Source organism: Stigmatopora argus, chromosome 1, assembly GCF_051989625.1.
Source record: "Stigmatopora argus isolate UIUO_Sarg chromosome 1, RoL_Sarg_1.0, whole genome shotgun sequence".
NCBI lineage: Eukaryota > Metazoa > Chordata > Actinopteri > Syngnathiformes > Syngnathidae > Stigmatopora > Stigmatopora argus.
Genome location: NC_135387.1, coordinates 13,709,301 through 13,723,681, shown reverse-complemented (window position 1 = coordinate 13,723,681; position 14,381 = coordinate 13,709,301). Strand labels below are relative to the sequence as shown.

The following is a 14,381-nucleotide window of genomic DNA, read 5'->3' as shown; positions in this document are numbered from 1 at the left end:
TTGTTTTACCACCACTCTCATTGTTTCATTTATTCATTTTCCGTACCACTTATCCTCACAAGGGTTATCCCAGCTAACTATGGGCACCCTGAATTAGTAGCCGGCCAATCGCAGGGCATAAGGAGACAAAGGACAGCCATTCACGCTCACACACGTATACGTACCTAGAGGCAATTTATAGTGTAAAGAAATATAGGAGTTTCACGTCCTATCCTACTATTTTTTTCTCATCACGTTGTACACAATCACACCCGAGACTTTGAATATGCTTGCCTTTAAATGGAATGTGAGCAAATAAGAGTGTAGACTGATTTTTAGCTGGCTCCAGACAGAACGCCGAACACCCAAATAAGGACGAAGGCATCACTTGGAGACTTTTCTTCATCAGACTTAGGCATCCGTTCCGTCTGTCCGTTGGGCTGAGCGAGTTTTTGAGAAGGGTGCGAAGCTGTGCCAGCGAGGTGTGGTTGGGAATCTGCCTTCGTAGGAGAAGGCAGAGGTGTGTATTCATCCTAATCATAATGTAGCCATGTAAGGTGAATGTAAAAAGGCTGGACGGGTATCCAGGCGGGAAAAGGAACTCCGAGTTGAATAGTGCAGGAGTGTCTGAGGGCCAATGTTAATAGATTCCCAGTTTCAGTTTCCTGCAAATTGTGCTGTGTCACAATGCCGCAATCTGCTTGCTCACTTGCAAATGCACACTATCCCTCCACTCTGTCCTTCACGTCAACTTTTGTAAATATAAAGAGAAAGGCTACTCCATGGAATTGTGGATCAAACATCACAACTATCTACATTTTTTTAAATGTAAAATGCTACTATAGAGTAGTACAAGGGCTGGGCATTTTTAAGATTCTGATTGAAGATCGGAATATTTTTGCTGATCGAGCTCAGAGATCGGCCGCGTCATGTTTAATCGGGTTCATCCGGATTCAAACTGGTAAGTTTGGCAAAATTTGAACAGTCTTATATTGGTTTTCTGGATGTTTATTACATTACAAGTGAGCTAAACAATTAAGCTACATATACACATACAAATAACACATATAATACACTTTTTAAATGCCTACTAGCTTAAGAGCAACAAACACTAGTTGAAAACTAAACAAACAAACAAACAAAAAAAGAATTGATCAGATGATGTGAAATGAAAGATTGTGATCCCTTTATCCATTGACGAGATTGCGCAGCCCAATGTAAAGCATATATGTACAATATAGTAAAAATATAAAAGATGATTGATCTCTGGGCCTAAATAGTTAAATACTGTAATCGAAACTGCAGGCTATATTAATTATATTCATAGAATATTTTAATATATATTAATAGAATTTTGTAGAAATGTATTTAGCCACAACAGAATAAAAATATGGAATTGTATGCTTTAACCACATTAGCATGTGCAGAGTTTGATTTAAGAAATTAGCAAAACAAAACAAAATTTTCGGAGTGCTACACACACAAACCAAAAGATGAGTCAGACTTCAAGTGATAATTTAGTAAACATTACAGTTTCAGTAAGTAATATTTCATGGGGAAAGAAATCCCATTTCATTAATATAATGTGTTTCAGTTTGTACTTGTAATTTTTTTATTTTCATTTATTCTGGTTATCTATAAGAAACTTGATTGATATGTGGTATTGCCGAGGATCTAAATAGTACTGAAATAAAATAGTGGTCTCGTGCTTCCCAGGAAACTAAAAACACACTGACACATCCAATTAAAGTTAACGAAAAAACAAAAGAAAATTAGGAGACCGCATTCAACAGAAGTAGGTGTACAGCTGCCTCCTGCTTTCCGTTGCTCTCTACAATTTTAGTTTGGTTTTTTTGAAAGGATCAATTGTTTTTTTCCAGACAAATGTTAATAACGAATTGGATTCTTCTGCCTTGTGAGCATCTGAACCAATTAGCAAGATAACAAGTAAGTAACACGATTGGAGTGTTGTTGTAAAAGTAGACGCTTTGTTGGAAAGCTCAATAAGCCCTCAATTTATAGTGCCACTATTTGCTTAGTCCAAAGCAGTTATATACAAAACTTCATCTTTCCGAAAAAAACTTAATTCTCTACGTACTACCATGACAAAGCGTAGCTTATTGCTCCCACACCAGAAAAAATATTAAATGGAAAATTTAACAGTTAACAACACTTTACTTGACAAAATGTGAAACTTACTGGATCATCTCATAGTTTGAAGCATAGAATTGTGATTTTTGTTTTTTTACTTTCAAAATGAAATTCCTCATGTTAAACCATGATTTTTTTCATTTCATTTCATAAACCTTATCTTGTCAAAATGTTAAATGTAATCAAAATGTTAGTCTTTCTTTTCTTAACACTATTAAGCTTGTCATATTACACTCAAAAACAAGCCTGAAAAATAGCACGTAAATGCAATAATGTGATATTGAACTTTTTTCCCCCTTGTTGTGGCAGCAACACGTTTTTGTAACCATAGTTACCGGACCACCTTGATTCATTCATGATGAACAAAGGGTTATTTAGTAGCCCTTTTCGCCACAGCTGCGTCTAAAATGTCAAAAGTTAGCCTTATTTTCTGTCTTTTATCATCACCACAACAGCCACTTAGGCCTTTGCTCTGTCATAGCTCACGGAGTAACCCGCTGGATGTTGCAGGTGCGTCTGGTCATCCACGAGAAGGGCCTGGTGTGCGAGGAGAGAGACGTGAGCCTGCCGCTGCAGGAGCACAAAGAGCCATGGTTCATGAGGCTCAACCTTGGGGAGGAGGTGCCAGTCTTCCTCCATGGCGACATCATCATCAGTGACTATAACCACATCATAGACTACTTGGAAACCAACTTTGTGGGAGGTAGTTCAAATGGATTGGACGTGGATGGCCGTCAATCACGCTGATCATTCCCGCCAGCCCTCCCAGTTCGAACGAGTCTGACTTATTCCTCACTTGCGTCGCTAATCATCTTTCCCCCGTCCGCAGACACGGTAGCTCAGTTGATCCCTCCGGCCGACTCGCCCGTTCACGAGCGAGTGCAGCAGTACCGTCGCCTCCTGGACGATCTTCCCATGGACGCGTACACACACGGCTGCATCCTCCATCCCGAGCTCACTACCGACTCTATGATCCCAAAGTACGCCACTGCTGAAATACGTCGTAAGTGAAGCCAACTCGAATTGGAATAGTATAGTAAATGCATTTTCACCACTTCTTATGTGCTTTAAGTGAAGCCAACTCCAATTGGAATAGTAGTGTAAATGCATTTTCACCACTTCTAATGTACTTTACCAATTGGAATAGTATTGTAAATGCATTTTCACCACTTCTAATGTACTTTAATCTACTCTAATTACTATTTTGAGGGACTGATACAGAAATAAATGCGATCAAATAGCAGGCCCCGTCACACCCAGTCAAAGCGCTGCAGAATTTGTTTGTTGTGTGTTTGGGACTGCAGGGCATTTGGTCAATGCAGCAACGGAGCTGATGAAGTTAGACCACGAGGAGCCTCAACTGACAGAACCGTACTTGTCCAAGCAGAAAAAGCTCATGGTCAGTCAGTTCGGCGCATGAAAGCATGTATGTGTTTTTTTTGTGTGTGTCATTTGAATGTTTGTTTTTTTTCTAAACAAAACCTAAGGAAACTGTATGGAAAAAAAACAGTAGACTCTACTATGACAAAAAGCTATTCAATGAAAGCATTCTTAAGTGATTGTGTGCCTCTTGCCAGCCAAAAACGTCAAACAAACATAACAAAGATAACCCAAGTAAACATGCAATGCTTTTTTTCTCCCATTCACGGCAATAGATATGCAATCCGTTGCAATTAGATGGGAAACCCTCACATTTAAATGGACTGGTGTCTATTACTATTCATGACAACCGTTGTGTAACTAGACCTGCTAAGATTGTTTTTGATTGAAATAAATGGCCTTCAAATTACAAAAATAACTATTTACAGTTTATTAAAATGTATCAATACCATGGAAATCAATTGTGTGAAATATTTTTAAATGGAGTAATTTATATTTAATTTGGAAAGAAGTGCTTTTTTACATTGGGAGATTTGTCTCAAAACCTTCAATTTTTTTAAACTTGAAAATGACATGTATTTCCTAGACTGTTGGATCTAATCGATAAACATTCAATAACTTCGAATTAGAGGAAGCACACAGAGTCGGCCATGATGAGTTTTATCTAGCTTCAGCTGAAGGAGGGGGTCAGAGCAGCCAGCGGCAGGAGCGCGTCTATCCTCCAGCCTGACTAGTTTGAACTCCCTGCCTCCCCCCCAACAGGTTGACCAGTTTTATTGACAAAGGTCATGTGACATAGGTACAGACTTTAGGCGGGAAACTGTGAACAAAGAAATGGGTGTGTCATGGTAGATGACGCGCCCCCAACTCATAGGTGTCACGGACGGAAATTTCCGCTAGGTCATGCAAAATTCTATTCTAGTGACTAAACTAAATAAACCTATTGACTAATAAAAAGCATAAGAATACATTCCATACTCCACATTTCCCCCCTGTAGTTACTTTGAAAGAATTTTCATTAGACATCAATTTATATCCCTCCCCTCCAGGTTCTAGAATACAAATATCATCAACAGTTACTTTCAACAGGGTATGGAAAATAATAAAATCACTTGACAAGGCAGAGGCGAAAAACTCGAGGTATTTAGCGTCATTCGAGAAAAATTCCTCTGCGTCCCTCTTAATGAGCGAACACAATTTTTAAGTCAAGACAAGTACAATTACCCGGACGGCTCGACAAACTGAGGCTCGTCACTCAAAGAGCGCAATAATCTCCAGTATGGTTTGCCATGCGGTGATACTGTATGTCACTGTAAGCTACCAGCGTGTGCTGGATAGTGTTTCAAATCATAACTTTCATACATGGGATTACACACAGAAAAAAAATACAGAACAGTAACAAAATCGTAAGTGAGGGAGTTGCAAATTTAAACAGAATTGACTGGTTTCATCTGGGATGAAGGTGCAGCAGTGTTCTCCCATCATGGCACACACCTCCATCCTCCGTCCCGCAACATCCCTGCGGGCTATGACAGTTTGGTTAATAAACACTCATGTAACAGTTCAATGTCTTTACACGAAGCATAACTTTATCCACCCCAAGTTGGGAAAGTAGCAACCGTATGCTTTTCTGGGGGGCGGACCACAACTTATGGTCACCAGGACCATCACTACCCCAGATTGCATCACGTGGTTTGAATTGCACGGATTTTGCACTGATTTTGATCTCTTATCTCTTACTGTTATGTTCACTCCCCTTAAAAGGAATGCATCTCATCTGCACCACTGCAGATTTAAGTGTGGCGTCTAGACCCAGTGAATTCAGGATGTCAGGATCTGTGGAAATGGGTATACGGCTACACACATAACAACTTTCATTCGGAACAATCAGTTTCTTCTGGAACACCATGAAATTATACCACACATCTTCTCCATAGTAGTTCTCCAGATTGTTCTTTCATCTTGCTGTTGAGGGATCGAAGACCCTCCAGGGCCTTGGTTAAACTCCCGTCAGCTGCTGTGTTGTTAGGGATGAACGTGCAGCATTGGTCGCCAAAGATGGAGCACACGCCACCTTCCTCTGCCAGGAGCATGTCAACAGCAATTCGGTTCCGGAACGCCAAAAAGGAGGTCACCGACAACTGTTCATGGATGGCTGCAAACCCTTCCTCCATCCTGTTCTGGAGTCGTGCAATTTGGTCAGCGAGCTTATACTCATCTGGTACGCCGCGGGGAACCCCGATGTTGATGTAGATTGGGTCCCCAGACCCCATCCAAGAGCGGACCGCTTGGCTCTGCCTTTCCAGTGATGAGGCAGGACGTTTCCTGCACTTGTTTTCCAACTCGAGTCTCTGTGGGCGGGGCGTTCAGATACGCCCAGGCTGTCACTGACAGTCCAGTCACTGTGATGTGGGTGACAACAGCTTTCACTGTGGCTTCTGTATAGAGGTGCAAAGTCTATGGGAGGTCAAGTTTAAGTGAGGGGTGCTCGTGGCTGGTGAGTAGACGTCAGATGAGTTTCTTCACGGACAAGGGTTTTGACACCGTCCGACTTAGTCCTACTCAGAGTCACCTGTCTCGAATTCTTGACCTGAATCGACTTTGACTTTTCAGCGATCTTTGCTGCTGTGGAGGTTGGTGAGTTAGGCCACGAATGGGTCTTCCCATCGTGGAGAGAACCAGGACTTCACTTTTATGACTCGGATCAGGATCCAGTCACCTGGCTACACCACCTCCTGCAAGATAGACAAAAGATCACGGCCGCTTACATGTTCTTTGGATAAGTTTCTCTCCTTCCTTAGTCTCTCGTCATGGGTCATCTTCCCATAAAGGAAGTTGGAATGGTCTTCCAATAACTATCTCAAAAAGTGTTAATCTCAAGCTAGTTCTACCAGTTGTTTTGCCATGTTTTGCACTATGCTGTTTGAAAAATGAGCTCCATTGTCACTCCAGATGATTTTGGAGATCCCATGTTCTTTACAGATCAATAAAATAACAAATTAAACAGTTCCTACAAAAATTTTAAAATAGGTATTTATACCTGTTCACCATATCTCCCCCCTGTTGAGACATTTTATGGCTCAATTATGGAATACATTTTTGGTAGGCACGGTAGGCCTTTAGCTTTGTACAGTTCGTCTGCAGACTGTTCTTGAGATCGGCTCAGTTCTGTTGTTGTGTATGCTGCTGTGTTCTGTCGTTGTCTTTAACACGTGCTTAACATCCATCATTATGTTTGTGAAAATTTAAATACCTTATCAGTCAAAATTAAACATGCTAGCTGATATTCTATTTTGAACACTGTTTCCTTGTTAAGATCAAAACCCATATTTGTTTTTTCCTCCTTCCTACAATTACACAAATTAACTAATCATACTAAAAATAGGAAAAATACAAAAAGCAAACCAGGCTGCTTTCTCCTCAGGAAAACAGCTTTCCCGTTCTCTGTAACAGTTTAGATTCACATCAATTAATATTCAGAAACAAAATGCACACATTTATAATTCTAAATAGAATTGAACCCAGTAAAATGTAACCACCCCTTGTTTGTCAGGGTCAATATTTTTAGCATAAATGTATCCTTTAGAGCAATTAAAGCCCATTACTTTTAAAATGCATACTAATCAAGTCCCAATTCATTTAACAATGTGTATTGCGTTGCATATTAACCTCAGTGTTTTTTAATTCAAAATATCCCAAACTAGTAGTCTTATTATCAAATGTAACATTCCATTGTCTTCGGAGTTTGCCAATCATCTCCTATAAAACTTTCTTAATCAATATTTTTCAATAGTCAGGCATAAAATTAAATTCTAGTTACATTTCTATCCATTGTAGTTTCTCTTTTCTCTCTAATTGTTTACTTTAAAAATATGTAAGAAGATCTAATCACAATTGTTTACTTTAACTAACTGTAAGAAGGTGTAGTCTCAATTGAAATGCTTTTTTTTATATGGAGACAATAAAACCAATATAAAAAGTTCCTCATGGCTTACAGCATTGCTCCCCGAGCAATAATCTTTCCAATCAATATTGGAGTGCTTGCCATTTTATCTGATTACGTCAAAAAGTTTATCTTACCTGTCTCCTCATACGCTTCAACTGAGAGAACCTTCTTACAGAGCACAAAATGGATCCCCTATTTTCATGTCTGCTGGTTTGGTCAGGAACATTTTGCACTCTCATCCTGGGTTGCTCATCATGTTTCCTGTTGAGAAATGCAATCTCCCTCTGCCAACCCAAAATTAATGCGTTTCTTTAAAGTTTTTTCTTTTATGCAGACATATGATTAGCCTCATCCTCCAATTCCAATCGTGTAGTTAATAATGGCGTTTGGTACATTCCACTAAATTGGATTTCCATTTTTTTTTTTTTTCCTTTCGGAACGAAATATGGAAACTTTTGTCAATTCAGTCAATTATTCTGTTAATACAATTTGGATGCCATTATCACAATAAATCAATAGTACTTTGGAATTTGGTATCAAACACTGTTTTTTCAGTGCTCCTAAATTTTGCATAGCAGATTTGTTTCTCCACTTCAAATTTCACGTTTTGAGTACTGCTGCTTTTACCATTAAAATTTCATTTGACTAAATATTTTTCCATAGTTTTCATCAAAAATTGATTTCAAATTTCTAAATCATTTTCCACCTTGATATCTGATTGATTATATCTTGATGGTCGGCCAATTAGAAACACAAAAAGACAAACAAACAATCATTCATGTTCACACTCATTTTCAGAAATCAGTGGTCTGCAATTTTTCATCACTGGTGAAGAGCGCCATCCCACGTCTGGGCTTTTTGGCAGCTTACCTCCATTTTGCTGTCTTATCAGCCTAATCATTCTCAAAAGAAATAGGTTAACGTCATTTGGTTGACATCAACTGTTTGATGCTAATGCAATTCGTATATCATTAATATTCTAATAGTCATTAATATGACCCACGCCAAAGCATATTCCATCTGCTGATGGGCAAACAATGAAATACCCTCCGTGCACTGACGGTATTCCATGATGTTTATTCCATCTCAGTGAAATCATGCCTATCCTAAATTAATTATTCTATCTAAATTTACCTAATAATTTGGATAAATGCCATTTCTGCATTGTTCTCTTGTTTGATATCATTAATAATTTGGATGATTCTTAATACTTAAGTCTAAATCGCAAATCACTCTCATTTTGCTAAAACCAATAGTTAAAGCTCTGGCTGAATTCCTATCCGCTCTAAGAAGGCGGTTTTATTTAAAATAAGAGCCATTTTCTGTGCTCACTGTTACCTCAATTAAAATTTAGGGAAAATAACCTTTCACTAGGCATTTCCTAAGATAAATAAATATCAGTGTTTAATAAAGGACCCATAATTTGTCACTAATATATTACAACACTGTCATCTCTCTGTCTCTCTCTCCTTCCCTCCCCCTCCGTGGGGAGACAATCGGACTCAAGTGATTTAGGTTCAAACCTGCAGTGGCATTTGCGTGCTGTGGTTCCTCTCTCTCTTTGTGCAGGGGGAGGGGGCCTTGGGCTGGGCTGGTGTGGGCTCTCTCCTGGGTCCAGGTGTGAAATGGGCAGTAAGAGCTATGGGCGAGCCCCCCCCCCCTCTTTTTGTTTGCACCGGGTGTGCTTGGCTTGTCGGGTGAGGGGTGTCCGCTTCTGTGAAGGGGGCCTGGCCGTAAAGTGGGCTTCTTGCCTGGCTCCACATTATTCGGCCATTTTCTTCCTTTGTTCTGTGTGTGTCTTCAGCAAGATTCAAAAGCAGGCAGACTTTTTAAGGGAATTCTCATGTTCCTTCTTCAGATTTTGGTTCTCTGAGAATTCCTCATAGGCCTTCCTCTTAGCTCATCTTGCCAAAGGTCGTACCTCTTGAGCTCATGTTCAATGATGTTCATAGGGAGGGCCCCAATTTTGAAATGTGTGACTAGTACATGAACTTGTGAAAAACATATCATTCTTGTTCCCCATGAAGATAGAAAGTTTCTTGAGGAAAGACAACCACCTAAAGCAGCTCCTCATCATTTCTGTCCAGAATCTTCACAAGCATGTTAACCATGTTTTTGTTTCATTCTTCAATGATCAGGAAAATCTCTCAGCATGAATTCCACATCTTCTTACTTCACGTCCCTTTGTTTGAACGTTTTTTTTTTAAAACAATGGTCACATGTTACGCTATTAATACATTTAAGGCGATATTTTACGGCGATTCTTTAGGGACGTCCCATCTAATTTATTATCTCTTTAATACTTATCTTTTATTATCCTATTTATCCGTCTACGCCGTCTTTTTAACCGTTATTCTCTTCAATCCTCTCGATTCATGAGCGCATACCGAGCGCATACCAAGCGCGTACCGAGCGCGTCTTAAAGCGCGTCACGGCCTACTTCCGGTTCTTAACAAACGCTTCTGGTTATATAATAGTAGTACTATACTTTTTAATCTAGCGCTTTCTTACTCATCGGGTGCAGTATTTTTGGAAGCTTTATTTTTGACAATCTCCAGAAATCCTTTACCGAGGGACTATTTCACCCCCTAGGTTAAAGCCGCGTCACCAGCTTGCCTTACGAACGTAACTTATGGCCGAAGTGTACGTCCGCCGCATACCTTGTGTATTACCTTCTTTTTTGACATACATACTCCCCAACGATATGCATTTATCCCCGATTTATGAGGCGTTTTTCTTCGACTTTCTCACGATTGGAAAAACGGGATTCCCACCAGCCTTGTCCTAAATATTAATTTTAAACAGCCCCTTACCGTCTCTTGTGCCTCCTCCTTTTCGATGGGGGGTTCGTTCTTCAAACGGGCCGCAATAGACCGAAATGCCCTCTCTTTCAAAGTAAGAGTAGCTGACGTCAGAAATCCTGGCTTTCAGTCCACCGCGGTCCGAAAATTCAGAAATGAATCTCCCGGGTTTCGGCACCAGAAAATGTTGGATCTAATCGATAAACATTCAATAACTTCGAATTAGAGGAAGCACACAGAGTCGGCCATGATGAGTTTTATCTAGCTTCAGCTGAAGGAGGGGGTCAGAGCAGCCAGCGGCAGGAGCGCGTCTATCCTCCAGCCTGACTAGTTTGAACTCCCTGCCTCCCCCCAACAGGTTGACCAGTTTTATTGACAAAGGTCATGTGACATAGGTACAGACTTTAGGCGGGAAACTGTGAACAAAGAAATGGGTGTGTCATGGTAGATGACGCGCCCCCAACTCATAGGTGTCACGGACGGAAATTTCCGCTAGGTCATGCAAAATTCTATTCTAGTGACTAAACTAAATAAACCTATTGACTAATAAAAAGCATAAGAATACATTCCATACTCCACATAGACTATTCTGGAAAACAGAGAAAAATAACAATTTAGAATGTGGTATATTAGGGAAACTAGCCAGTAGTCTAAGCAATGTACCATATTGGCCCGATTATAAGACAATGTTTTTTGCATTGCAATAAGACTAAAAAAAGTGGGGGTCATTTTATTTTCGGAGTCTAGACATCATACTCATTCACAACGCTAGATGGCACTAGATGTCATTGGTTTAGTATTAGTCTGGATTGTTGAAATTTAGAAGATTCCTTTTTCTTCGGTGTCGCAACCATGTGTTTGAGTTTCCACCACTGGGAACTAGCCTGATCCCTTGTTTGCAAACATTGTGAAATGGCTCAAAGTGACTTTCTATATTACATTTGCCAGGCAAAAATCTTGGACCACGACAATGTCAACTACCTGAAAAAAACCCTGGGGGAATTAGTGATGGTATTAGATCAAGTGGAGACTGAGTTGGAGAAAAGGAAGCTAGAGCACCAAGGTAGGCCAGCACGATGCACCCGCGTGACGGCGGCCCACGAGACACTGCTTTCGTATCCTCTCACAGGTCAAAAATGTGAGCTGTGGCTATGCGGAGCTGACTTTACGCTAGCTGATATCTGCCTGGGAGCCTTGCTGCACAGGCTCAAGTTCTTGGGACTTTCTAAGAAATACTGGGAGGACGGCAGTCGGCCCAACTTGCAATCCTTTTTTCTGCGTGTGCAAAAACGCTACGCTTTCCGCAAAGTCCTGGGCGACATTCACACGACGCTCCTGTCGGCGGTCCTGCCCAACGCCTTCCGGATGGTAAAAAAGAAGCCGCCGTCCTTCTTCGGGGCCTCCTTTCTCATGGGGTCCCTTGGGGGCATGGGCTACTTTGCCTATTGGTTTTTAAAAAAGAAATACATGTAGTGAATGCCCTCTCCGTGTGTTCGGTGTCTGTGTATACATGCAATGTTTGAACTTTTCTGTAACATTTGACGACTGCAGGAAAACCCTACGTGATACAATATAGGAAACACAACTACTTACCCCGAGCGAGTAAAGATATAAACAAAAAAAACATTCCATTCGAAAACGATCTTGACTGCACATTTCCTGGTGGTCGCGGCCTTCATGGAGCTCATTCGCTCTCGCGTTTATTGGAGGCCTGCAACCGATTCACTGATACACCAGACTGCACTTCAATCAAATCAGTGCAGTAACACATGCAAACATGCACATTAAGTGACCTTGGCATGTCACGACTCATAATCATAACTCATAGCTGCTTGTAGCACTTAACCACAGGAAACTCTGTCACTTTTGATACTGTGTGGCTTCCAGTAGAAGAACCAAGACCCGTGTCCAAAATAAAAGCAGTTATAGGGACCCTCGAGCTATAAAATAAAACTGAAATTCTGCAATTTATATCTATACCTACTTCAAACTCTGAGAATATTTCAATGATAAATTTCTCTATGTATAGAGGAACTAAAGAAGCAAACCGCTGTGGCTTGTTCTTGACTGTGCTGGAAATTAAGTGCCAGCCTGGATATTTTCAAAGATTGAAGTCGGAATTAATGGAGTTGTACCACGTTAATTACTACCACACCAACTAGAACGCTCTCACACACTCTTTGAAACACAACAGCTCAGATTTTAATTCTGAGTTGGCGATTTTGGGTATAGAAGAAGGTTTAGCTATGCAAGTCTAGCCTTAGCTTATTTCTAGTACACTTTTAATTTTGTTTTGAGGCATTTTTTCGTCACAGTTGCTCTTATTTGTCAGTATTTCAGTCAGCTTGAATTTTTATTTTATTTTTTTTAGAAAATTATCCCTGAATAAAGTCAGAATCATTTAAACATGTGCTCTCTGAGTCAATTCTCACGATTGCACAATAGTAAATGCTGAGGTCGTCCCTTCACTGATGTGTTGTGATGGGCACGGTTCCTTCTTCTAGTGGAGTAATTTAAAAGTTTGGCTAGACACCATAGATGCAAAACTAAACCGCCGCTTGTCTGAGTTGAGCTCCAGAGACCACTCCAAACACCGGCTATCCCAAGCAGGAGTTAACTGCTTGTCAATGTTCTAAAGTCACAACGATGCTCAAGCACTTGCCTGAAGGTGTTTTTTCCTCACCTGAAGAAAGTGTCCAATAATCGCCAGCAATAATGAGAAGAGAAAATGATTGGTTTCCGCTGCTGCTTGCTTATCTTTGTTTTGGTCAGTGTCTGACTGCCTTCATCCCCATTGGTAACTTTCCCAACCTTTATTGAGCCAAGAGACACATTACCAAAAAAAGTTGTCATAAAGCAGTGGCGCCTTGAAATACAAGTGATATGACATGTTAGTCGTTGTAGTTAACGAGCTATCCTTAAAGGTGCTATGAAATGAATGATTGCACAAATGTAATTATCGACCAGTATAGGGTGTAGTCCCCCTTTCGCTCGGCGTAAGCTCTTATAGCACCCCCGTTGAACCTTGTCGGGATGAGCGGTATGGATGATGATTCCTTCATTCATCATCCGTACTGCGCCTCCTCGCAAAAGTTGCGGCAGCCTATTCAAGTAAGCTTTGTCCAAAAGGCAGAGACTGGTCGCCCACCATTTGCATTCACGATCGATCCCACCCTTGCCCGCACTAAAGTCAGACAAGTGAACCACGACACCATCAGGTGGCTTTAGGATGAGGAATGAAGGAATATTGTCATTATATACGTGCAGAGAACGAATTACGCATAATAAAACGGTCCTTTATCCTTTTACTTGTCGCAATATTTCATAGCACCTGTAAGCCGACGTGTTGCTTTGACTTGAGAGCAAATATTTGAGATACAAACACTTTACGGTGGCTGTGAACTCAAATCACAATGGGGAGCAGCTTGAACAGGAAATCACTTTCACTTGAAGTTTACTGTCAAAAAAGAGATTTATTGTGACCCCCCTCACCCCCTTTATTGTAGGGATAATGTTGCAGGCCACCTGTTACAAAGCTGATTACGTGTGACATATTTGAATTTTCTGTTCTTTGTGAAACACCTCAACATGAATGCTGCGTACACTTTCTGTTCAGCCGCAATGATGGACTTAAATCACAATTGAATAGACGTTTGACTTTTTTTTAAGGGTGAAAACGCGCATCCTTTGCTCTCGCAAGAGAAGCAATCTCATGGCACAAATGTGATGAAGCGAAGATAAAGAACGTTTTGGTTTATGAGCAAATAAATGTTCAAGCGGGACTTATTTTGGTTATTGAATTATAGTTGTGTTCAGAATAATTATAGTTGTGTTCAAAAATGTGGGTAAAGCTCAAAATCTTGCCCCTAAAAATGGTGAGCACTTCACATTCTATTTATTTATTACTTGAGTCTTTCACGATTTTCCTGACGTGATAAATTTCATGTTATAATGTGAAACTTAGCATGTGTACATGATGAAAATTGTACGACTTTAAACATTGAGAGCATGTAAAAACATGGACCTTATCATCTGAGAAAGTTATTAGAATATTGAAAAATATATACAGTATATAGTAAGTAAAGACATACAACCTGAAAATTGCATTTGTTTTGCCCAATGCC

At 40.3% G+C, this 14,381-nt stretch overlaps 1 protein-coding gene across 1 annotated transcript in view; it reads left to right on the top strand.

The window, feature by feature from the left end:
* Positions 1–14,039, top strand: part of gdap1l1 (ganglioside induced differentiation associated protein 1-like 1) — a 35,189-nt gene extending 21,150 nt beyond the window's left edge. Inside the window, exons 3-6 of the mRNA XM_077598925.1 lie at positions 2,641–2,833; positions 2,960–3,133; positions 3,435–3,529; positions 11,206–14,039. Of these exons, the coding sequence (XP_077455051.1) occupies positions 2,641–2,833; positions 2,960–3,133; positions 3,435–3,529; positions 11,206–11,730 (987 nt within the window). The 3' untranslated portion in view covers positions 11,731–14,039. The remainder of the gene's footprint in view (positions 1–2,640; positions 2,834–2,959; positions 3,134–3,434; positions 3,530–11,205) is intronic.
* Positions 14,040–14,381: the final 342 nt, after the last annotated feature.